Source organism: Yarrowia lipolytica, chromosome 1B (assembly GCF_001761485.1).
Source record: "Yarrowia lipolytica chromosome 1B, complete sequence".
Classification (NCBI taxonomy): domain Eukaryota; kingdom Fungi; phylum Ascomycota; class Dipodascomycetes; order Dipodascales; genus Yarrowia; species Yarrowia lipolytica.
The window spans coordinates 1,066,191-1,088,052 of record NC_090771.1 but is presented as its reverse complement, the minus strand read 5'-3'; the positions used below and the strand labels follow the sequence as shown (position 1 = coordinate 1,088,052).

The 21,862-nt window shown below is 46.6% G+C and overlaps 7 protein-coding genes across 7 annotated transcripts; 5 read left to right on the top strand and 2 right to left on the bottom strand.

Annotated features, from left to right (window-relative positions):
• Nucleotides 1–6,722: 6,722 nt before the first annotated feature.
• YALI1_B10813g (uncharacterized protein) lies at nucleotides 6,723–8,441 on the top strand (the record flags this gene model as incomplete). The annotated part of the gene is made up of 1 exon (XM_500630.3): nucleotides 6,723–8,441. The coding sequence occupies one exon, from the start codon at nucleotides 6,723–6,725 to the stop codon at nucleotides 8,439–8,441; it is 1,719 nt and encodes a 572-aa protein (XP_500630.1).
• A 947-nt stretch (nucleotides 8,442–9,388) lies between these two features.
• YALI1_B10782g (uncharacterized protein) lies at nucleotides 9,389–9,996 on the top strand (the record flags this gene model as incomplete). Its single annotated transcript, XM_068282039.1, has 2 exons — nucleotides 9,389–9,759; nucleotides 9,813–9,996. The coding sequence occupies 2 exons, from the start codon at nucleotides 9,389–9,391 to the stop codon at nucleotides 9,994–9,996; spliced, it is 555 nt and encodes a 184-aa protein (XP_068138140.1).
• Nucleotides 9,997–10,039: 43 nt separating this feature from the next.
• On the top strand, nucleotides 10,040–10,495 carry YALI1_B10780g (uncharacterized protein; the record flags this gene model as incomplete). Its single annotated transcript, XM_068282038.1, has 1 exon — nucleotides 10,040–10,495. One exon carries the CDS (start codon nucleotides 10,040–10,042, stop codon nucleotides 10,493–10,495), a length of 456 nt encoding a protein of 151 aa, XP_068138139.1.
• A 91-nt stretch (nucleotides 10,496–10,586) lies between these two features.
• YALI1_B10773g (uncharacterized protein) lies at nucleotides 10,587–11,415 on the top strand (the record flags this gene model as incomplete). The annotated part of the gene is made up of 2 exons (XM_068282037.1): nucleotides 10,587–10,642; nucleotides 10,689–11,415. The coding sequence occupies 2 exons, from the start codon at nucleotides 10,587–10,589 to the stop codon at nucleotides 11,413–11,415; spliced, it is 783 nt and encodes a 260-aa protein (XP_068138138.1).
• A 23-nt stretch (nucleotides 11,416–11,438) lies between these two features.
• On the bottom strand, nucleotides 11,439–11,782 carry YALI1_B10762g (uncharacterized protein; the record flags this gene model as incomplete). Its single annotated transcript, XM_068282036.1, has 2 exons — nucleotides 11,439–11,559; nucleotides 11,631–11,782. The coding sequence occupies 2 exons, from the start codon at nucleotides 11,780–11,782 to the stop codon at nucleotides 11,439–11,441; spliced, it is 273 nt and encodes a 90-aa protein (XP_068138137.1).
• Nucleotides 11,783–11,975: 193 nt separating this feature from the next.
• Nucleotides 11,976–12,302, bottom strand: YALI1_B10757g (uncharacterized protein; the record flags this gene model as incomplete). The annotated part of the gene is made up of 2 exons (XM_068282035.1): nucleotides 11,976–12,155; nucleotides 12,219–12,302. The coding sequence occupies 2 exons, from the start codon at nucleotides 12,300–12,302 to the stop codon at nucleotides 11,976–11,978; spliced, it is 264 nt and encodes an 87-aa protein (XP_068138136.1).
• Nucleotides 12,303–12,741: 439 nt separating this feature from the next.
• YALI1_B10751g (uncharacterized protein) lies at nucleotides 12,742–13,635 on the top strand (the record flags this gene model as incomplete). Its single annotated transcript, XM_068282034.1, has 2 exons — nucleotides 12,742–12,831; nucleotides 12,925–13,635. The coding sequence occupies 2 exons, from the start codon at nucleotides 12,742–12,744 to the stop codon at nucleotides 13,633–13,635; spliced, it is 801 nt and encodes a 266-aa protein (XP_068138135.1).
• Nucleotides 13,636–21,862: the final 8,227 nt, after the last annotated feature.

Sequence of the window (21,862 nt, the reverse complement as noted above, 5' to 3'; positions counted from 1 at the left end):
ACTGTCTAGACACCACAACGTGCATACAGTCCATGCACCGAAGCAATCTGTCAGGGTCCGATAACTCCGTATCTCCGGAATATAAAATTGAAAAATCAGAAATCAAAATAGAAATAGAAATCACAGTATAACAAGCAGAAAATAAAAAATAATTAAATAAAAATAAAAACAAAAACAAAAATAAAAACAAAAACAAAGATAAAAGTAAAATAAAAATAAAAAAATAAAAAATAAAAAAATAAAAAAAATCCGACCCTAGAGAATGCATCCTGCACGGGATCGAAATGTCAGCTACTTAGACCCCTCGAATAACGGCTCAGATGCGTCTCTACAGGACATTTCAAACATAATCGATGGCCGTATTCGCCCCGATTTTTTTTCGGCGGGTGTCTCGCTCCCACAACTTGCCCTAACCCCCCGCTTAGAACTGGGTGGTATTTTTCTCCCACGTAGGTTCTCGCTTATGCAAAGCCGTACCATCTAGAATACGTGTGTGTCAGAGCTTGGAGATAGGAGAGTGACGACGAAAAATGGAGAGCGCAAATGTTAAAGAAGGGGAAATAAAGAAAGAAAATGAAAATCAAAAATAAATCAAAAATAGTAGGAAAATAGTAGGAAAATCAAATAAATGGAAAATCAAAAACCAAAAACCAAAAACAACAAAACCACAAAACCACAAAACCACAAAACCACAAAACTGTGGCCCAACCAACGCCTCTTCGCTTTCGGACTTGTCGTCTCGCTCTCGTCCTCCAAGTCTATCGCTCTTTACTCTTGTGACCCCCACAGCCGTATCGTGTCCGGCGCTAAACCCCCGAATCGCACGCTACGGAGCGTCTGGCCACCCAAGCTCTACACACGGTCTCTTGGCGGGGGCTGTTGGAGGCGGGAGAGCACGACCACGTCTGCGAGCTCACGTTGACGGTGAGAGACGTCCATCCATTTCATTGTTTCGACGCGTGGAAAAGACAGCCGAGAGCTTATACGATAAGCGAGCCTTCAAAAAGAAATCTGATAATACACAAAGATGATAGGCGACGGCGTGGAGGGATGATGAACAAGCGTTTCATTTGGGGTTGAGCAAGCGTCTGATGGAGACAAACAAGGGCCTCATGTAGGACGAGCAATCGGCGTTTATTTCAACTCCACTACTGGGATTTGGTCCCCTTTTGTTTGTTTTCACCCTCTTTTCTTCACCCTCTAAATTCCAATAAAACCCACCTTATTCACCATTGGCAATGTTTACTTATCGTCGTCGAACGGTCCGTCTCATCACCCCTCTCTAAACTTCAAGAGCAAAAGCCGTCTTAGGGTTGTTCGGGTGGTGTGCGGAAACGGGGTCTGAGTGTACGTCTACAGCATGACCCGAGAGACTCCAAGTGGCTGCTCCCACGCGGCGTAAAAACCAATGTCTCGAGAGAGACTGAACCAAACCGCCCCAAAACTGCAGCACTGCCCCTGCCGGCGGTCGCTGGGCCTTCCCCCGATCTCCTTATCGTACCTGCTCGGCTGCAATACGACAAAAGAAAAGATTTAATACCGTCATGGAAAGGTGGTGCACGGTGCTGGTACCTAAAACGATGAAATGAAAATCCAAAGACGAATCCGCAACGAAAAGTATGGCACAACTCTTGGCACCGATCCCAGACATTTAATCACAATAGTACGACACTGGTCCTTGTACTGATATGAAATTCAAATAAGCAATCCTGTGTGATCCATCGTGCAGAGGGGTTGCTCTCGAGGTGGTTGTTGTCAGTTGTCAATCTGAAACGGTGTGGGCGGTGGAGAGCGGTTTGTTGAAATAATAATCGATTTATTAATTATTGAATTATTATTAGTGAATTATCGAATTATCAATTGTCGAATTATCATTTATTCGAATTTAATTAATCCAATTACCAATTATTCGAATTTAATTAATCCAATTATCAATTATTCGAATTTAATTAATCCAAAAAAATGGTATCAACTTCCCAAACAAATCCGGTTAACCACCCCCACCCTGAAAAAGTCTGTTTGAAAATCACAAAACTGCATACTGTGGCTTGCTCGAAATATGGGAATTGCCACTCTGGGCGGTAGGGTTGGGATATGAGACGCAATAGGCAGTCACGACGCACAGATTATGATACGGTTTCTGTTTGCCAGGGTTAGGTTTGCCCATCTGCTTCCTTTTGCCCATCTCGTCTCTCGTGCAGACCCTCGGAAAGTAAGATTCAGACATAAGTGACTATCTCTTGGGCGTGCGTAGATGGGTTGGACATGTTGTGGGTTAGGGTCGTCTCGAGGTTGGCTTGGGCTTTAAAACGAGCGAATATCAGGCGAGGTTGCTCTTGCTGTGGACGTGGGTCTTCCACTCTTGATCTTGGACCTTGCTCACGTGGTTGTGAGATTGGCAGTTGGAGGTGTGTTCAAACGACTGGGCTCAGTGCAACTACTTGTAGATCAAACTGTCTCGACCCAGAAGCTGCTTCGTTCGTAGTCAGATGTCCATAGGTCTGAGCAGAGACTTCCTTTGAAATGAAACAAGCACTCCAGAAGCTGCTGTCGAATCAAATTTCCCACGATATTGGAGCAGGCTCGATGCAGAAAGGCCTAGGACGCAGTTCAGAAGGGTCATACTTCATTGATCTTGTCGAGTAGCTCGGGGAAGGGCGTAGCGAACATTTGGTCGACTTTGACGGATCTTGACGATGATGTCGCGTTCATCTAGTCAGAAGACAATGCATCTCCAATTCCGTCGCCTCTGAGACATGGAGACAGATACAGGTCATTAGACGACCGAGCTGTTCATGACGAACGGTCCTAGGACGCCTGGATCAGTGTCCATGGCTACATGTAGATCATCTTGCAGGATTCACCTGAACAAGACACTCTGACACTCAGTGAGAGGGACTGGCTGGAGAACGTTGTCCATCAGAGCACAGTAGTGGTATCACTACCACTGATACGACGCTACCCCGGGGTAACAGAGATTGACGGTATGATCGAGATGGTTGAACCCGTTTAATGATATCGACTTCCGACTCTTTTAGCCATGCTCTCGAAAACAGTATGCATTGTTCCCTCTCAGTGTTTTTGGAATGTGCATTCTTGGAGGGGCTTTCTACTAACATCTGGTGATATCCCTCGACACCAAGTGTCTCAACATCCATACCTAGTTCCTCAATATTGGAGCAAACGACTCGAAAACAGCGCCGTTGGAAACCCCGAGGCCGTGCGACTCCGGCAGTCTACACTTGGAGTCTGTGGCATATCTGTAGCAAAAGCTGGATATCACCGAGACACCATCCGATCTGCCACCCCGATTCCGACACCACCAGCTCAGAAGTGGACTGTCCGAAAAGAAGTGGACTGTCCGAAAAGAAATGGACTGTCCGAAAAGAAATGGATTCTGTATGCGTTATCATTGAAGTTTCAGAGAGTCGTTTGGAGCCACCTTCGGCTGGTGCCGGCCAACTTCTGTATCTAGTGAATGTGAGTCTGATGATTCTGTCAGATTTCGAACTAACCAAGATATGAGGTCGATAGTACGCATTGAAGGAGTACTGGAGCGACTGTATCGTCTTGCTGAGTCTAGACGGGGTTTCGGTTTGTTCAGCTCTTCCCATACACCGAGCTGAAGCTGTTTACAGCCCGATGTTTCCGCTTTGATTGTCTGACTGACGGTTGGAGTCGATTTTCAGACTTTGGCCGTTGGAGACTTGACTCTTGACGGGATTTCTGACTCTTGACGGGATTTCTGACTCTTGACGGGATTCCTGACTCTTGACGGGATTCCTGACTCTGAGGGGATTCCTGACTCTAGACGGAACTTTGTCAGACTTTTCAACTCCTGCCACCGTCAAGGACTCGGATCGACGCAATTGACTGCTGACTGGCGATATCGGCGTTTCTTGGTCAAGTTGATTCGACTCTCAGGACATTGGGTACCGCCAACGACCATCTGTTGCTCTGCCAGCGATTTATTGTTCTCGGTAATGGTCCAATCAGACTGGCGTTGTCGGATCCTTACTCCTTCGGGCTCGGAACTTCGAATGCGAGGGCTTTTTGTCCCTCCTCGAGCCCTTGGACTCCTCCTCCGATCTTTCCGGAACCATCGGAGGTTCAGGTTCTGTCGTTAAAGCCTCCCCTTCACGACAGGAAATGCTCCAGAGTCTCAAGAGTGTTTCCCGTTCGCCAGACGAGTCATCAAAGCATCTTCCTGTGGTTCCTCGAGCTTCAAGTATCCCTCTCGTGCTAGGAATCAAGTTCTGAATCACTCCAGCCAATGTGGACACGGCACCAAAACACCCACAGCCAACAGCAACTGCAGGTCCTGTTTCCTGTTGGCTTGGGGTTCTCGTTCTGAGCCGAGAGTCAGTATTTATGACGGCCGGATCCCTACATACTGGCTTTCGGCCGAACCATGCATCATATCAAAACTGTGTGAGATCTAGCTGCTTTTTCCTTCTCTTTGCAAGCAGCCAAGACGGTCCATTCCTTACCATCTTCTTTCATATTCAGTACTTGCACACTGGTGGTTCCAAGGGGTTAATTGACTTGAACTAACATCTCTTCTCATCAGGAATCAACTACTCCTTTCACTCAGACTCGAGATCCGAACTTTTTTCGATGTATATGTCTCAAACGTTGAGATTCAAAAAACATGTTTACTACGACGGCAGAATCGACAGAGAGATCGGAAGTTACCCATATTATCCCTTCAGCAAGTTGGTTACAACACGTACTGCTCTTCTCCTCTGGTACGTCTACCCACTTCTACAAAATATCAATGTGGACCTACTGCGGTTGCAGTACCTCTTTATTGAACTCTCAGAAGAGCTGGAAGAACCATAAAGTTGACAAAACCGCATCAACGACCCTGTAGAACACACTTGTCAACTCCGCAGAATCTTGAGATATCTCTGGAGCTCTATAGAGCGGTATAGATCCTGGCAGACTGATTGAGATAGAATGACATCTAGAGGTATAGAGATAGAGGACGTGCTGTGGATTAAAATGGAGCTAATAAATTGAGTCCCCAGCACATTCTGAGTTCCCATATATAGTTTTTTTGAATCCTGAATGTGTCTACATCGATTTTCATTCCATGGTACTTCCTAACTACTTAGTTCAGCTATACTTTGTAATTCCAAGTAAAGTCAAGTAGAAGTAGAAGATACAGGGCCATAAATACGCACTCAATTGGACTGAAATTCAGAAAGAAGACTTGTTATAACATCTTCTGATCACCATTATCATCCCCAACCAACTCCCATGTCTACAAAATCAGTATTGGCCGAGATAAGGGACCCTTCCCTGCATATGAACCGAGGTACAACCAGCTCTACTTACACCAGAGCCACAGACATACCAGCGAACATATACCAAACTCGAAGGCCCTTTATAAGTCTTGTGGGGTACAGTACCAAAAGAACCACCTCGCGCGCCCTCCCGAACACTCTCGTACTTGTAGTTTGTTTCTGCGACGTCTTCTCGAATATCAGCAATCCCATTACACAGCCGAACCGAAAAAAAGCTCTTCTCCACCTTCCATTCTCGAGCCAGCCACAATTTTAGTCAGAATTCTCTCCTTCTCGCCATTCTAGACCCTCTTTTATGTCTTCTACACCTCCCAAGCCACGAATCTGCCTTTCCCCAGAAAGTCAAAATTTCATTTCCGAATGGACCTAATTTCCCCACAGAAGTCGCTCCAACAGGGTCAATTTTTGTCAGATTTTCATTATTGAACGTTTAATCAACTCCTGTTGTTCCCCTCTGTCGTCTCCAATTCTCCCTATCGCATTCTGCCTCCGGGAACCCCCAAAAACCCCCGTCTTAGTTTTTCCACCCCAGCCCAACTCTATAAATCCCTGAGTCACATCTGTGAGGAGCCCCTGGCGTCACTGTCGACTGTGCCGGCATTTCTGATGGTATTTCCAGCCCCGCAGTTCTCGAGACCCCCGAACAAATGTGCCACACCCTTGCCAAAATGACGAATACACGGCGTCGCGGCCGGGAATCGAACTCTTGGCACCGCCACAGGAGTGAAATTTGAAATTTGAAATTTGAAAAATAATTCACATTTTGAGTTTCAATAATATATCGATGACCCTCCCAAAAGACCCAAGTCGAGACGCAAAAAAACACCCAGACGACATGGATGCGGTCACGTGACCGCAAAAACCGCCCCGGAAATCCGTTTGTGACGTGTTCAATTCCATCTCTATGTTTTTCTGCGGTTTCTACGATGCCGCAATGGTGGCCAATGTGCGTTTCACTGCCGTAGTGGCTGGAACAAGCCACAGGGGGTCGTCGGGCCAATCAGACGGTCCCTGACATGGTTCTGCGCCCTAACCCGGGAACTCTAACCCCCGTGGTGGCGCAATCGCTGTCTTCATGTGCTTTATCTCACGTGACGGCTGGAATCTGGCAGAAGACGGAGTATGTACATTTTGTCGTTGGTCACGTTATCCCTAAAACGTGGTGTTTAAACTGGTCGAATGCTTGGCCCAGAACACAAGAAGAAAAAAACGAGACAACTTGATCAGTTTCAACGCCACAGCAAGCTTGTCTTCACTGTGGTTGGTCTTCTCCACGCCACAAGCAACACGTACATGTCAATTACGTCAGGGTCTTTTAAGTTCTGTGGCTTTTGAACCAGTTATAAAGAACCAACCACCCTTTTTTCAAAGCTAATCAAGACGGGGAAATTTTTTTTTTGATATTTTTCGACAATGGCAAACACTCCTCATGGCGGTGTCCTCAAGGACCTTTTATCTCGAGATCAGCCCATTCGGGGCGAGCTTCTCAAGGAGTCGGAGACTCTTGCCTCCATTCTGCTGTCGGAGCGTCAGCTCTGTGATCTGGAGCTGATTCTCTCCGGCGGCTTCTCTCCTCTGGAGGGCTTCATGAACGAGAAGGATTACAATGGCGTTGTCAACGATCTGCGTCTGGCCGACGGCGCTCTGTTCTCCATGCCCATCACTCTGGATGTGTCCCAGGAGGACATTGACGAGCTCAAGCTCAAGGCTGGGGGCCGATACACTCTGCGGGACTTCCGAGACGACTCTCCTCTTGCAATCATCACTGTCGACGACATCTACCGTCCCGACAAGGCTGTGGAGGCCAAGAAAGTCTTCCGAGGCGACCCCGAGCACCCTGCCGTCAAGTACCTGTACAACACCGCCAAGGAGTTCTACGTGGGCGGTAAGATCCAGGCTATCAACAAGCTTAACCACTACGACTACGTCGGTCTGCGGTACACTCCCGCAGAGCTGCGTCAGGAGTTTGGCAAGCTGGGCTGGAACAAGGTGGTGGCTTTCCAGACCCGTAACCCCATGCATCGAGCCCACCGAGAGCTGACGGTGCGGGCTGCTCGATCGCGACAGGCCAACGTGCTGATCCACCCCGTGGTTGGTCTCACCAAGCCCGGAGACATTGACCACTTTACCCGAGTGCGAGTCTACCAGGCCCTGCTGCCCCGGTACCCCAACGGAATGGCTCTGCTGGGTCTGCTGCCCCTGGCCATGCGAATGGGAGGTGACCGAGAGGCCATGTGGCACGCCATTATCCGAAAGAACTACGGAGCCACTCACTTCATTGTGGGCCGAGACCATGCTGGTCCCGGCAAAAACTCCAAGGGCGAGGAGTTCTACGGCCCTTACGATGCCCAGAAGCTCGTGGAGAAGTACAAGGACGAGCTGGGAATCGAGGTGGTGCCTTTCCAGATGATGACCTACCTGCCCGACTCGGACGAGTACATGCCCAAGGATGAAGTTCCCGAGGGAACCAAGACCCTGGACATTTCCGGAACCGAGCTGCGAAAGCGACTCAAGTTTGGTCTGCCCATCCCCGAGTGGTTCTCCTACCCCGAGGTTGTCAAGGTGCTGCGAGAGTCCCATCCTCCTCGAGCCAAGCAGGGCTTCACCATTTTCCTCACTGGCCACTACAACTCCGGCAAGGACGCCATTGCCCGAGCGCTGCAGGTGTCTCTGAACCAGCAGGCCGGCCGAACCACCACCCTGCTTCTTGGCGAGACGGTGCGATCTGAGCTGTCTGCTGAGCTCGGATTCTCGCGAGAAGACCGACACAAGAACGTGCAGCGAATTGCCTTTGTGGCTGCCGAGCTCACCCGAGCCGGATCCGCCGTCATTGCCGCTCCCATTGCTCCCCATGAGGCTGGCCGAAAGGAGGCCCGAGAGACTGTTGAGCAGGGCGGCAACTTCTTCCTGGTCCATGTCAACACTCCTCTGGAGTACTGCGAGGCTACCGACCGAAAGGGTCGGTTTGCTGCCGCCAAGCGGGGTGAGATCAAGGGCTTCACCGGTGTCGATGACGAGTACGAGGTGCCCAGCAATGCTGATCTGGTCGTGGATGCTTCCCAGACACAGGTCCGAACCATTGTTCACCAGATCATTCTCCTGCTGGAGTCCCAGGGCTTCTTCGGCAACTAAACGTAACCACAACCAATACATAAAAGGTCTGTTAGACAGACGGATATAAATATATTCTTGATGATGAATCCAGCCCGTTGTATCGAATGGTGTTGCAACTCTCCTCCGGCATCTAAATTGCACCTTGTGGAGCTGCTTGTAGGAATTTACGGATTCCAATCGGCACACTTGGTAAACTGGCCATTCTGAATCGAATGACACTCCTGTGTTCTCTCTAATATTTCTCTATCGTCGCCCAACCTCATCTTTCAATCCCGATAAAATGACGAAAATATATATTAATTAGAGTTTCTTATTTTTCATCACTTTTTGGAACTTTTCTTGACACTCTCTCAAAGGGAAGTACGGGGTCAGAAATGAACCAAGTTGGTTTTATTCACTTCTCACGGTTCTTTTGAGACTCTGCTCGAGTTTCATCTCTCTAGCGTCATTTCTAGCGTCATTATTGCTGTGCTGGGGTCATCACTTTTAGCACGACGCTAGAGGTAGGGGGAATGGTGCCTAAAAAACGGTCTAAACACACTGAAATGACCCCAAACTTCGCATACACGGTAATGTGAGTACGGAGAATAACTTGACGTTTTCAGATCCAATCTAGCGTTTATGTATCGCCGGTTATCTGCGTCTCCTCAGTTTGGTGATCCCAACTCAATGCAGGACCAATCCCTCCCCTCCCCCATGATGACAATTGGGGAGACCTCTAGGACGTCTTTGGGGGGGGTTTCTATTGGTTTGAACTGCTACATTTTATTCTTTCACCTTTTAACTGTTTCTGGTTCAATTTTCACTTCAATATGTTCATAATTGCCGCCCCTACAGACATATTCAATTACTTGACCTTCGCCAACTAACTTCTCTCAGCTAGTTGGCACGGTAAACAAAATGAAATCAGAACTCCTTCGAAAACACCGATAAATCAAGTCGTAGCCGAACAATGTGGTTTTTCAATGTCTCATCGGCTCTCATCATCTCACCCGAAATCGTCAATGTCGATTTCATCAACTTTTCCAATTTATAACACCACTCTTTATATGCCACCTATTCTTCTTCTACAACCCGACAGATTCTCACTCAACGGAAACACATCTTTCACAAACAACAAATCCGAAGCCACCGACATATTCTCCGAACCAACATTACCCTGCAGCCTTCCTCGCATGGTTCTTTTGTCCTTTTATTACACCACACTAGTTGTCCTTCCGCTACTGGTTGCCACGAACAAGAATCAACACAACTTTCACAATGTTCCGTCTATCACAAAACAAATGCCACCTCCACATTCCCCCTATCGAGCCAATCGCAGCGATACCTCTCCCATGTCCCCCAGCACTCTGTGAGTTCCCCCTAACCCGCTTGGCCCCGTTGCCACAGAAACCACTTTTCAGGGTTACACAAACGGGTTCCGAGGAGCGTATTTGGCTCTGCGGGTGAGACTTTGATACCTGTTTCGCCCTCTTGCATGCTCGACAGACGATTGGCTTTCATTCTCTGCATGTTTGATCGTTCTGGTAGGTGGAGTCGCCCCGGTTCGTGGGGGTCACCTAGGTCGGGGTGAATAGTTGTTGGATCGCGCTGCTGAGCTCACCATTCGACGCAGAATGGTCTGGGGAATGCAACGAGCCAACAAAGATATTTCCGGAGCCACTGCTCGATACCCTGGGCGTTTCTCTCCGTCACTACGACCCCAAACTCTCATCTCCTCCAGACCACGTATAGCTCAGCGAGGAACGGCGTTGGGCGCGTCTACGACGTGCGGCATCACCAAGACAGATCGATTAGGTTGCCGCTGGTGCTCCGTACAGAGACAAAAAGCAAACGCCGCTGCCGACATGTATATGCGAAATGTTCTTAGCGAGGTTTGGGCAGCCACAGGAAAAAAAGGGGGGGGTGACGGCGATCACTGCAAGAGACCGCGCGTGACAGTGCCCGAGCATCACTGCTTTTTTATTTTTCACCTTAATGGGCATTTCAAGGCCATTTCCAGGATGTTTGAGGACCAACGGTGGCAAATGCCCCAAAAGCGACGATTTAGGAAGGCACAGAATCACTCCTGACACTCGTGGAAACTCCAAGTCCATTTCTGCAACTCCCTACGACCACCTCCTCGTCGACATGGACCGGAAACGTTTAGGTTAGGAGCCCTGGATGGCGTCTCCAGGCTCCGCTGGCAAAAGTAATGAGTACGATGAGCTGAGACAGTCGTGCCGCACCTTTATACGTGGCTTCGACGGCCTCCGTGAATTCTAGACTCTGGAATGGACATACGGCGGTCAAGCTTGGTCACGTGAGTGGCCCGACGGTTGGTCGAGGGTCTGTTGGTCTGTTGGGTGTGTCGGTGTCTGAAACCATGCTAAACCGCTTTATTCACCATAAGCCCCGGGATATATGTATTCCGCGTTTCCGCGTTTCAGCGGTTTTGAATGCCAGGTCAGGAACAAAGAAACAGCGCGCCATGAGCGCAGAATTTACCACCGGTGAACTCCATCATCTGACTATATTGGCCACGGCGAACTCGGTGGTGGTCCCAGATTCCCCGGCACGTGACTGCTTCCTACTATTCAAGCAACTCAACATGTTCCTCCGGAGGTGCCGTATACTGCAGACCCCATCAGCTCACTTGGAAACGGCCCATTCCCCTCCTCCGTGTCCTGGCGATCGGACATTTGTGAACACTTTGGTGAGACGATATCTCAAACCCAAAAACGCCCACAACAACAACTTGTGGGCGACGACTGGCGAATATTTTCTTTTCATCTTGTGGAGTCAAAGCCGACGATGCTTCCGATGTGAAATTCAACAGGAAATTCTTCTCTCAGCGCCAACAGTCCGTCGAACAAGATTCCAGTATACGCCCGGAGCTGTGGGGTGTCGTTTACGACAAAGTATCACGGCGCCAAAGAGCCCGGATCCAGGAGATTCACATGATCCACATTGTTTGTCCCTGTCCCCCCAGCTATTGATAACACCGTCATAAATGGCTGCCCGGTGAATCCCCACTCACTCTGGTTTCGGAAAAGGTGTGTCTACAGCGCGCCTATCAATCGCTTGAAGCAGCCAAACTTCAGAAGCCGTATCCGACTCATTTGACTCTCGGGGTTTCAAATGCGGCTCTAGAACACTCGACCCAGACGAGGCTGGGTCCGACCGACTCTACTGTAGTCGGAGGTTGCAGTAACAGTTCAGTTGAACCTAGCCGATCTTATGATAAGTATTGGTGAAGTAGTGGCTTTAATTAGTTGGAGAGTTGGTTGGGGGTCGAAACAAGCTGAGAAGATGGTTTGGAGTGTCTGAAGCTTTCGATCATTGGTAATTTCGATGAGTCGATGATTCGATGTTTCCATTGTTTTCTTTCGACGAATATCTCACTCCAATAGTCCGATTATCTACCGCCAAACAAGTCCATTTCCGTGGTAGAAATATCCCGCAATACTGAATGGCGGAACGAAAATAAGGTTCAACTATTACCCCAGTGACCTCGAGACAAGAAGTTTTTCACATGGACCCGGAGGATCGGGTGGAGGCGCAAAAAGCTCGCTAACGACAGAATAGTAACTGCCTAACCCAGGGCTTTCTAACGGTGCCAATTACCCCCTGACCTTCTGCAAAGTTAGAATGTGGGGCATCAAAGTGAGACAAGATCAGTAAGCAGCCAGACGGATTGGGGGTATGGGGTGGAGTGGATGCAGGTAAGAGTTCTATACGGGAGTCATTGATCTCGTATTAGTCATCGAGGTACGGTCGAGTCCCTAGTCCTAGTCAAGTCTCTGATCCAGTCACATGACAGTCTCTGGTCCGCACATGACAGTCTCTGGTCCGCACAGCAGTATCTGGTCCGCACATGACAGTATCTGGTCCGCACATGACAGTATCTGCTCCAGTCTCATGACAATCTCTACTCCAGTCACATGACACTATGCTCCAGTCACATGACAATCTCTGCTCCAGTCACAAAACAGTCCTGCTACAAGTCTCTCCCCGCCCAGTCACATGACGTGACGCCTTGCGAGACGCATCGACGACGCAATGGATCGAATCCCAATCCGGTGATGGACATGGTGCGAGTCTCTATAGTGTCCAGGACATTGATAGATACAGGCTTTGGAGTATTGTGCATGCACAAACAAGATGCGCAGACAAGGCGACTATCAATGTATCACTATACAAGGGCCGGCCTATGTTCGACAAACAAGAGGGTATTCTTGACAAACAGTGCATTGCAGTGCAGAGCAGAGTGGTGGTGGGTTATTTGGTGAAGGACGAAGCGAACTGATTGAGAGGGCTTAAAGGTGATCGGAACAGAATGGGGACTTTGAAATCGCATTCTAGACATGTAGAGCTTTCGATTGAATACCCCATTGCCAATGTTCGGGTTCTGGAAAGGTCTTTTCCGGTCATTTTTCACACCTCTCCTCACTCTGCTCCACACCCTGACTCAACCTGACCGATTGTGACACACTGATAAGCTGCTCTGGAGAACACCCAGTCGCTGCTCCAGCTTGCTAAGGATCTCGGTCTGAACGTGGCCGGTGTGTCTTTCCATGTGGGATCCGGCGCTGGAGACCCCAACGCCTTCCTGGACGCTGTGCGAAACGCTAAGCGGGTGTTTGACCAGGGAGCTGCCATTGGCATGCACCTCAACACTCTGGATGTCGGCGGAGGCTTCTCGGACGATTCCTTTGAGTCCTCTGCTGCCGTTCTGGGGGACGCTCTTGACAAGTACTTCCCAGAGGAGAGCGGAGTTAACCTCATGGCTGAGCCCGGCCGGTTCTTTGTGTCCGAGGCCTTCACCATTGCCTCTCATGTGATTGCTCGACGAATCATTGAGAACCAGAACAAGGCCATGCTCTACCTCAACGACGGTGTCTACGGAAACATGAACTGCATTCTGTTTGACCACCAGGAGCCCGTGCCCAAGGTTCTGACCTACCAGGGCAAGTTCATGTACGGTGAGCGATACCAGAAGCAGAAGTCCTCGCAAGACGTTTCTGTGTGGGGCCCCACCTGCGACGGTATCGACTGCATTTCTAAGTCGTGCCAGCTACCTGTTCTTCTCGATGTCGGTGACTGGATGTACTTCACTTCCTTTGGTGCCTACACCGTGGCAGCCTCCACCACCTTCAACGGTTTCAACAGCGATTGTGAGACCCTGTACGTTTGCTCTAAGAAGGAGGTTGAGCAGTACATCAAGTTGTAAGCTAGCAACTGCGATAGATAGATAGAGCTGAAGTGATAGCGACTGGGCTCGAGTCAAAGTTGCTGTTTTTTACGGCAGTGCCAAGGCTTGGCGTGCATACCTGGCGCATGCTCGATATGGCGCCAGCAGAGAGCAAATTGCAGGAGCTTGTGAAAGAGACTCAGTGGGGGTGGGGAGGAGCGGGGAGGAGCGGGGATCATGTGACGAATACGACGGGTTCTATGATTTCTGAATTTTCCGGGCTCTGAACCAGAGTTGGTTATTGGATTACCGAAATCTTTTTCGGCGTTTCGTTTCGACAAATCCATTATACTTTATTCTATTTCTATTTTTGTTTTTGTTTTTGTTTTTAGGTTCGGTTAGGGTCTAGTGAGTCTATTTTTTAACTTCTCGCTTGAAAATTAATAAAAAATTTAAAATAATTACTTATCCGCACACGGCTGTGGGAAGTAGAGGCGAGCAGAGACATTGGAGCCGCAAAAAGTGTGCATGATTGTGACAAGGCAATTTATTGTGGTTAGGATTGGATTGGGTTAGTTTTTTTGAAGAGTGTGGTGATTTTATCTGATTTTATTTGATTTTATTTGATTTTATTTGATTTTATTTGATTTTATTTGATTTTATTTGAATTTTTTATTCTAATTTACCGTTTTTTCTTCCTTCATTTCGGGTAATCCGACGGCCCAGCCATGTTTTCCTGAGACTGAATTTGATTCTGAATTTGAAATCAAGGACAAAGAAATGCACCGATGGACGCACGGAATACGGGCGTGCAGTAGGTGAAATAATGGAATTAAAATTGAATTAAAGGAATTAAATTAAATTAAATGGAATTAAATTAATTTAAATTAAAATTAAATTAAATTAAAATATTTAAAATTTTAAAAAAATAAAAACAAAAAAAAGAAGAGAATACGTCAGAAAGATTCTATGACATCAGAGAGATCATATCATAAACGGGACCTCCATGAAATTCATCAAAGGCGGCAGACACAACAGGCAATCACACCAATAATAATACGGTTTAAATATGGAAAATAAATGTGAGGAGAAAGAGACAGGAAGTTGGACAATGAATTTAAATGGTCTAAAGATGCCCCGAAAAGTATCTGTTTATCTATTTATATAGAATTGAACGAGCCATGCGAAAAAAATCTGTTTATCTCTATCTATAGAATTGACCGAACTATGTCCAGTGAGCGAGGAGAGTGAAGAGGGGAAGAGAATACAATATATCTAGGGGATAGAGGAAGGTGGAGTTGTAAATTCTGAGATTGGAACAGTAGACATCGCTCGAATGACGTCAAAAGTTCCCGGTTCAAAATCCGATCTCAATTGATGGAGTTGGAGGAGTATTTTTCATTCAGCCAAGAGTAACCAGAATGCAAGGAGAATAGAAAGTCCTAAAGAGCAAATGGTTGTTTTGGGGGAATAGTATGGCTCTTCAAATGCTATTATAACTGCTGAAATGATCACAAATGAATTATTGACCAATTTGGAGACACAGTTTTACGCCAACTGGAGAATTATGAAGTGGAGTCCGGCAGAAGAGGGGGCTAGTCAGAGAAGCTACGACTTGGGCAGGTAGATAGATGGAAGTCTAGCACGTTGATTTTGGCATTTGAATACCTCTCAATAGTCGTCTTCGGGAGTTGCCTCTGACTATGTATTGAAGGGTATGGGTTGGAGATTGTCATTTGAGGTCAATATAGAATCGTCGAGGAGTTGAAAATAACGTAAACAATTACTGGAATGGTGTTAAATTGAACAATCAACTGTTTTCATTAATATTCCCACGCTTCTGTTTGAAAAGAGGTGGATTCTCAGAGATTGAACAAAGAAGAGATCCACTTGTAGAATCCGCAGAAGGAAATAAATTAACACCAATTGATAATAACGTATCTGGCCGTTATTAAAAGTATTTTGATTGTGTATCGAATCTATATCTCTTTTGTTGGATACACATTTATCACAATAACAGTGCACTCAACATATTCATCGATCCAGTATATCTCAGAAGAGGCATTGAGTTCTGAAATTTTGCACAATCAATCTAAGACAGTTAATGATCACTAAAACCTACTCCCCGCCTTCTCCTCACGTCTCTTCTCCTCTCTTTTTTCCATGTCTATAACAGAGAAGTTGGGTCCCACGGGTTCCTCCAATAATACATCCAAGAACCTTCAATAAAATGCAGGGCGGCCCCCTGTCAGTCTAATACTCGTTCAATGCCATTTTCTGGCTCTTGGCAAACTTCAAAGTGCCAAGATAAACAAGTTTTCAATACCAAGACAGAAGACACCTTGGTGTTTATCTATGCCTCCAGATGGACTTTGGATGAGTCTCGGAGTTAACGGAAATGGTTCAGATTTTTCATTGATAGACTTGATGGCCCTTGGCGGGGTTTTATTGGCGGCTTTCAGAAGTCATAGATCCAGTTTATGAAATCAGATCCTAGTTAGAGGGCTCCCTGGGAGCGAGGGAGCGAGGGAGGAGGGGTGGTAAATCACGTGCCCTGGAAGAAACGGAAAGATCACATGATTAATCATGTGAATGGGGAACGATGATGCACACTTTGATGACATCGGTCGATTACAATCTAAAGCTAGGTACTGTACAGTGTACTATAAGAGGTTCGGAACTGGGTGAGAAGGGCAAGCCATAGAACTGGAATGGCTTAAAAGTAACCAAAACCGATTGTTTTTGGATTCAGAAAGGTCGTCTGAACAATTAAAATGCAGTGGTATATTCATTTTGTTTCCATGATTGAAACGGAAGTCAAGGAAATGTTCCATCTCAGAGTCAAGCGCATGAAAGTAACGGAATTTGGTCGGAATTTGATCCCATAAACAGGAATATGATTGTGGGAGTCAGTCAAGTATTCTGGATAAATCAGCATTCGAATTGAATACGTTTCTGACCTGGCGGTGGGTTCTGACCAGATTCTGACCAGGTTCTGATCAGGTTAAGATCATATTCCTGGTTGTATGTAACCGTTTCCCGACGTTGATACATGCCGATTCTTTTGGAATTGTCGTATCTTCGACTCTCCTGTCACCTGGACAACTATCTCCGTTAGAATCGTACGATATCCACCACTTGGTAATACCCCGAAGTCTCCAACATACCACGACCAATAACAAAAAGTTCCTTGAACATGCTGCGGGGATGAAAGTCATACGATGATCATCTTCATACACTAAGTGACTCATGCTTATATCTGGGGTTTGTCAGCCTTGCCTGGGACAGGTTGGAGTCTCAATAGTGTGGATTTTAACATGAAACCTATGTGGGTGTATATACCGACTATCATACGATATACGGGAGTGGGAAACGAAGCGGGAGTCAAATTGGGGATTTAGAACCTCCGAAAAAACCTCCGACATTGATTTCAAGCGATATAATTGCCCGAAGAACGAGATGGAGGTAATCTGGGAGATGATATCATGGTACTCCCGCGTTAGCTATTGCCTCTAACAAAGCGGTAAACGAGCCAGTTGGAACTCGAATAATGACCTCAAATCAATCATTCACGAGATATACAGCTCTTAAAATCTGCTCTTGTTCAATATCTGTCTTCCTTGTTACCTTTGATTTGCCATCAAGTCTTCGTATAGCACTCTACCTATTCCAAGGTTCCTGCCCATACCATCACAGCTGCCGGTGACATGTAAATCAGTTGCAAACTTCGCTTATGTTTCATGAGATGAAGACCAAGACTGGAGAAAAGGCCTGGCAAAAAAAGCAAGTCTCTAGCTCCCAGAATACGATGCATATTAAATTGTATCTGAGATGAAAGGGGTAGAGTAAGAATGGATGAAGAGGGGCCATGTGGGATTGATAGAGACCATTTTTAGGGTAAAACAACGTCCAGAAACACAATGGTCAACTCCTCTTGTCTCTGAGATTATAGGATCATTCCGAAATTGATATATCTCATGTTCAGAAAAATACCCCATATTTTCCTGAATAGTGTTCAAATGACTCTGAGACTCTGAAATTACAATTTGTGACGTCTCCGTCATCCCCCTTAAGCGCTTATGATACTCCTAGACCTCTTTTATCCGACTCTAGGAACTACCCCGTGTTCATTCTCAGAATACAAGAATGTCAGTCCATCTCCCCCAAAAGTCGGTCAATTCGCACTTGACAAGTATCAAACACAAGTAAACCTGCCCAGAAACAACATTGTCAACTCAGAGATACCAATATCATCCTCGTTTACTGCATCTTGACGCAATAAAAAATCCGAGCATATCATACATCCCGTTTAACATAGCAACTTCAGCTCTAATCCAAGTATCTCTACCACATTTAAGAACAGGTCTAATCCGTCTTAGACCGTCTTAGACCGGGTTAACTTCTGTTAGAACTCTCATCGCCAGCCTAGCCCGTTCCGGACGGCCCAATGGCCAACATTTCTTTTCCAGATCGCCGGATAAACCATCTTAGAGTGTCTCAGGGAAATTGAGACGCTGTAAACACGTCATTTGCGTCCCCAGCGGTTTCTTTTTGGGTCTTGGTTCCAGCCAGACATTATTATTGGCACGGCTATCGGACCTGATAAGGGCACGGGGTCCTGCAGATATAGACCATCTAAGGGGGTTCCAAAAGTGGGCAGGAACTTGAGAAATGCATGCGCAACAACTGGTGCAATATATTGCTATGATTTATAGCTTTGTGGGGCTCCATTTCCGTTTATTGTGGTGGAAGACGAGTTCGCACAATACTGGCATATTTCGGGTCCGCAAAACAACAAAGATGGCACTGCGAAAGAGGGGAATGCCCACCAATCCACGCCGTGACCCTTGGTGACCCACCTAATGCGCCACACGGTTCATAACTAAGCTCCTATTGAACTCAGAGTCCCACTAGTGCCATTCCAAGGTGTATTTGGAATATAACTCAGCCTTCCAACGGCGAGTAACTTGATAAAAGTGATATCGGTGCTAGTTTTAGGTGCTTTTGGCCAAGAGGAATTCCGTGGAACTATTGGTGTCCCTCCTGGAACCGCTTCCCGGTATCTCCCGCCGCGTCCCGCCGCCATGTATGAATAAACGATTAAAAGGTGAAATTCAAAAATGGCCAAAACGACTCCAAACTTTGGACTGTGAATAAACCGTGGTCGGAGATTCCAATGCAGCTTGTAGGTTGAAGTTTAGACCGGTTTGGAGGCCGGTGACACGCTAGTTGCAAATGGATGTTGTCCGTCTCAAAATAAGGTCGGCTGATGGAAAAAAGAGCGGCAAGCGGTCTAAACGGTAATATCGACCCAGAAAAGCATGTGTTGGCGTCCGATCGGCTGTCCAACCGCTGTAAAGCGCGCTATGTGACGCTGGGTAGGACCAGAGGCTTAACTAAATATCAACTAAGTTGGGAAACTTTGTTAACTGGTTGGTGGGAAAATGAAAGCATAAAAAAGTACTTCGAGTTTTGGAAACACGAAGGAATATTATTTTAAAAAAAATACCAGGCAGAAGAAGCAGATGCCTCACATCTCCTAGTCAAGTCCGTTTTTCTCCATCCACTCTACTCGTAAAGTTGAGGACAATTCTATTTCGTCTCCATGCGGTCCCTTCTCTAGGAGCTTCCACCGACCCAAAAACCAGCCTGTACCTGGCTATCAGTCTAAATAGCCCATAAATGGGTCCTATAGATGGCATTATTGTTCATGTTAGTTCATGCCAGTTCCTGCGACCCCTCCGACGGGCTTATCACCCCAGATGGTAGAGTTTGGACAATGACAGACAATGAACGACTATGACGGACAATGAACGACTATGAACGATAATGACCGGAATAATCCGTCTTTGTCTCTTGTGACGATTGTATTTTCATAGAATTTACCATTTCTTTTTTCACTCCTCCGCCGCTGTCCACTCTTTGTGTTTTCCAGCTGAGTTGCGCGCGACTCAATACGACTCACCCCAAAGGCAGGAGTTGGCTGGGTTGAGGTGAGTTGAGTTGGTTGGAGTTGCTTTTTGTCGTTTAAAACGTGTCATGAAGATGTCAGTGTTGACAGTCACATGACTAGTCACGTGGTTGGTCCAGTGACAGTCCATACTAACTCCTTTACTCATCGACGAGTACAGTAGTCGCATAGTACGAACTCGCACTTTCTCAGGATTCTAGTGGTCACACAAATCACCCTACTTGTAGTAGTCACTAGAAAGTCCGTCCGACTCATTCCAACAATCACATGACCTCCTAGAGTTCCGGAAACTCCGTGGAACTTTTTCCATTCGACTCCAGCAAAAAGAAACGACCATGACCGTGGGGAATGAGACGGTTGTGAAGAAACGAGGAGCGTCTAGCCGAGAAGGTCAGAGACAGAAATAAAACTACATTGTGTCAGTAGAGTTGATCACGTGAGGGGGAGCTGAGGCGCAAAGTCAGTACAGGTTATGACTGTGACGAGGGGGAGCAGTGCGGGACATGGTGCCGTTCGGGCATTGTTTGGCAATATCACGTGATAAAAAATTAGTACAAATGTCCACTCCACAGAGCTTGTTCCACAAATAATTAGATCACGTGACAGAACTGAACACAGCACTCCTTGCTGTTCTGGTCGGGTCGAATCACTACGTACATACTCGTCTTGCTCAGCGTGGATTGACAAGGCAGGACTTCAACGGGGAGTCGGGTCACGTGACCAATAGGATTAGCCGTTGGAGGTTCCTTTTTTTTTTTTTTTCTTATATTTTTATAATAACATAATACGTTTTTCTATATATTTTTATAATAACAATACTTTTTTTATTAGACCAATCAAATATATGTTTATTAAATTATTTGAAAGTTAGTTGAACTTTTGTGAAGACGGAGGCCACTTAAAGTGGTATTGTTTTGTAATACTCAACAAAGTCTAAGCAGATTTGAGAAGTCGGAATTCGGAGAACGTAAATAGCTGTGGACATTGTGTAAAATGAATAGCCAGAAGTTATCTGGTTTCAAATGTTTTTTTCGTGATGAACAGTTCAATATACTTTTTAAATTTCTGGCAGCTCTAGATCACTTGTTGAGTTGTTCAGTGGGCGTTTTGTTCTAACTAATTCCAAGTAATTGGAAGAGAGTTTAACTAAGAGATAAATAAGAGATAAACAGGAGAATTAAAAAAAATTAAAAAAAAAGAAAAGAGTGATAAAAGAGTAAAAAAATAAAAAACAAAACAAAAACAAATAGAAACACCACATTTACAAGGGTTAACGACGCCTGTCTCATCTCTAGACACGTTTCCAACGAGCTCACGTGACCCAAGTGGTTGAGACGGAAAACGCACATTCCTCGAAGGAGCTGCTGATAGACCTTTTTCGCTCCTCTTCATCTCTTTCTCTTACACGACACTTTCACAGGATACTTTCACAGATACGAGCACGTTGTTCGAGTGTTTCACCATCAAATACTCCACGCCGACCGTGGCAGTGCCGGTGACGTAGCTAATGGCTGACACAACTGTTGCCCTGTTACATCTCTGACACAAGATTCCCTGTTACAAGATTCGTCTCAGAACGTCTCAGGAGCTTCTCACTCACCCTGCGCATGCCCCACTCTCTTGCCTTTGCGTAACACAAACACAGATACCCCAATGCCCACTAACACAGATTTCGTGTGATATACATAACCGGTGTGATACCCATACCCAGTGAGACACATATCCAGTGAAGCCCTTCCCACTATAGATCTTGACAACAACTCCGTCACACACCCCGATAAAGCCACTCGTTGCACCTCGCTTCTCGGCACCACACCTACCAGCCGCGCCCAGTTCTCCCAAACGACACAGACACCATCGCCTCAAAAGGCCCAATCATTTTCCGTCGAGTTGCACCGCTGGTAAGGCCGAAGATGGAATTATTCGCCGGGACATGTCACATGGGCCGTCTTGCTCTGGCATTGTCTGCTCGCCGTAACCAAGTCTAGTCGCTTGGGTCGATTCTGCTTTTGCCAGGTTATATGTCCGTTGTTGAAGGATGTTCACTTTGATAACTTCCTCATTCAACCTTCCTCTCCAGTCGTCCAGCCAATGGTCTCCGTACGATGGCCCAGAGCCCGGAGTTGTCTGTGGAAGGTGGTTGAGTGGTGGGGGACGTGGAAAACGACTCTCAGATACTCAAGACAGATTTATAACGACTCAGACTAAAAAGACTAAGTAATCAGCACACCCACATTCTCGCTCAAGCAGAGATGCGCTTCCCAAATCCTTACCCTCATTATCGCACACTCACAG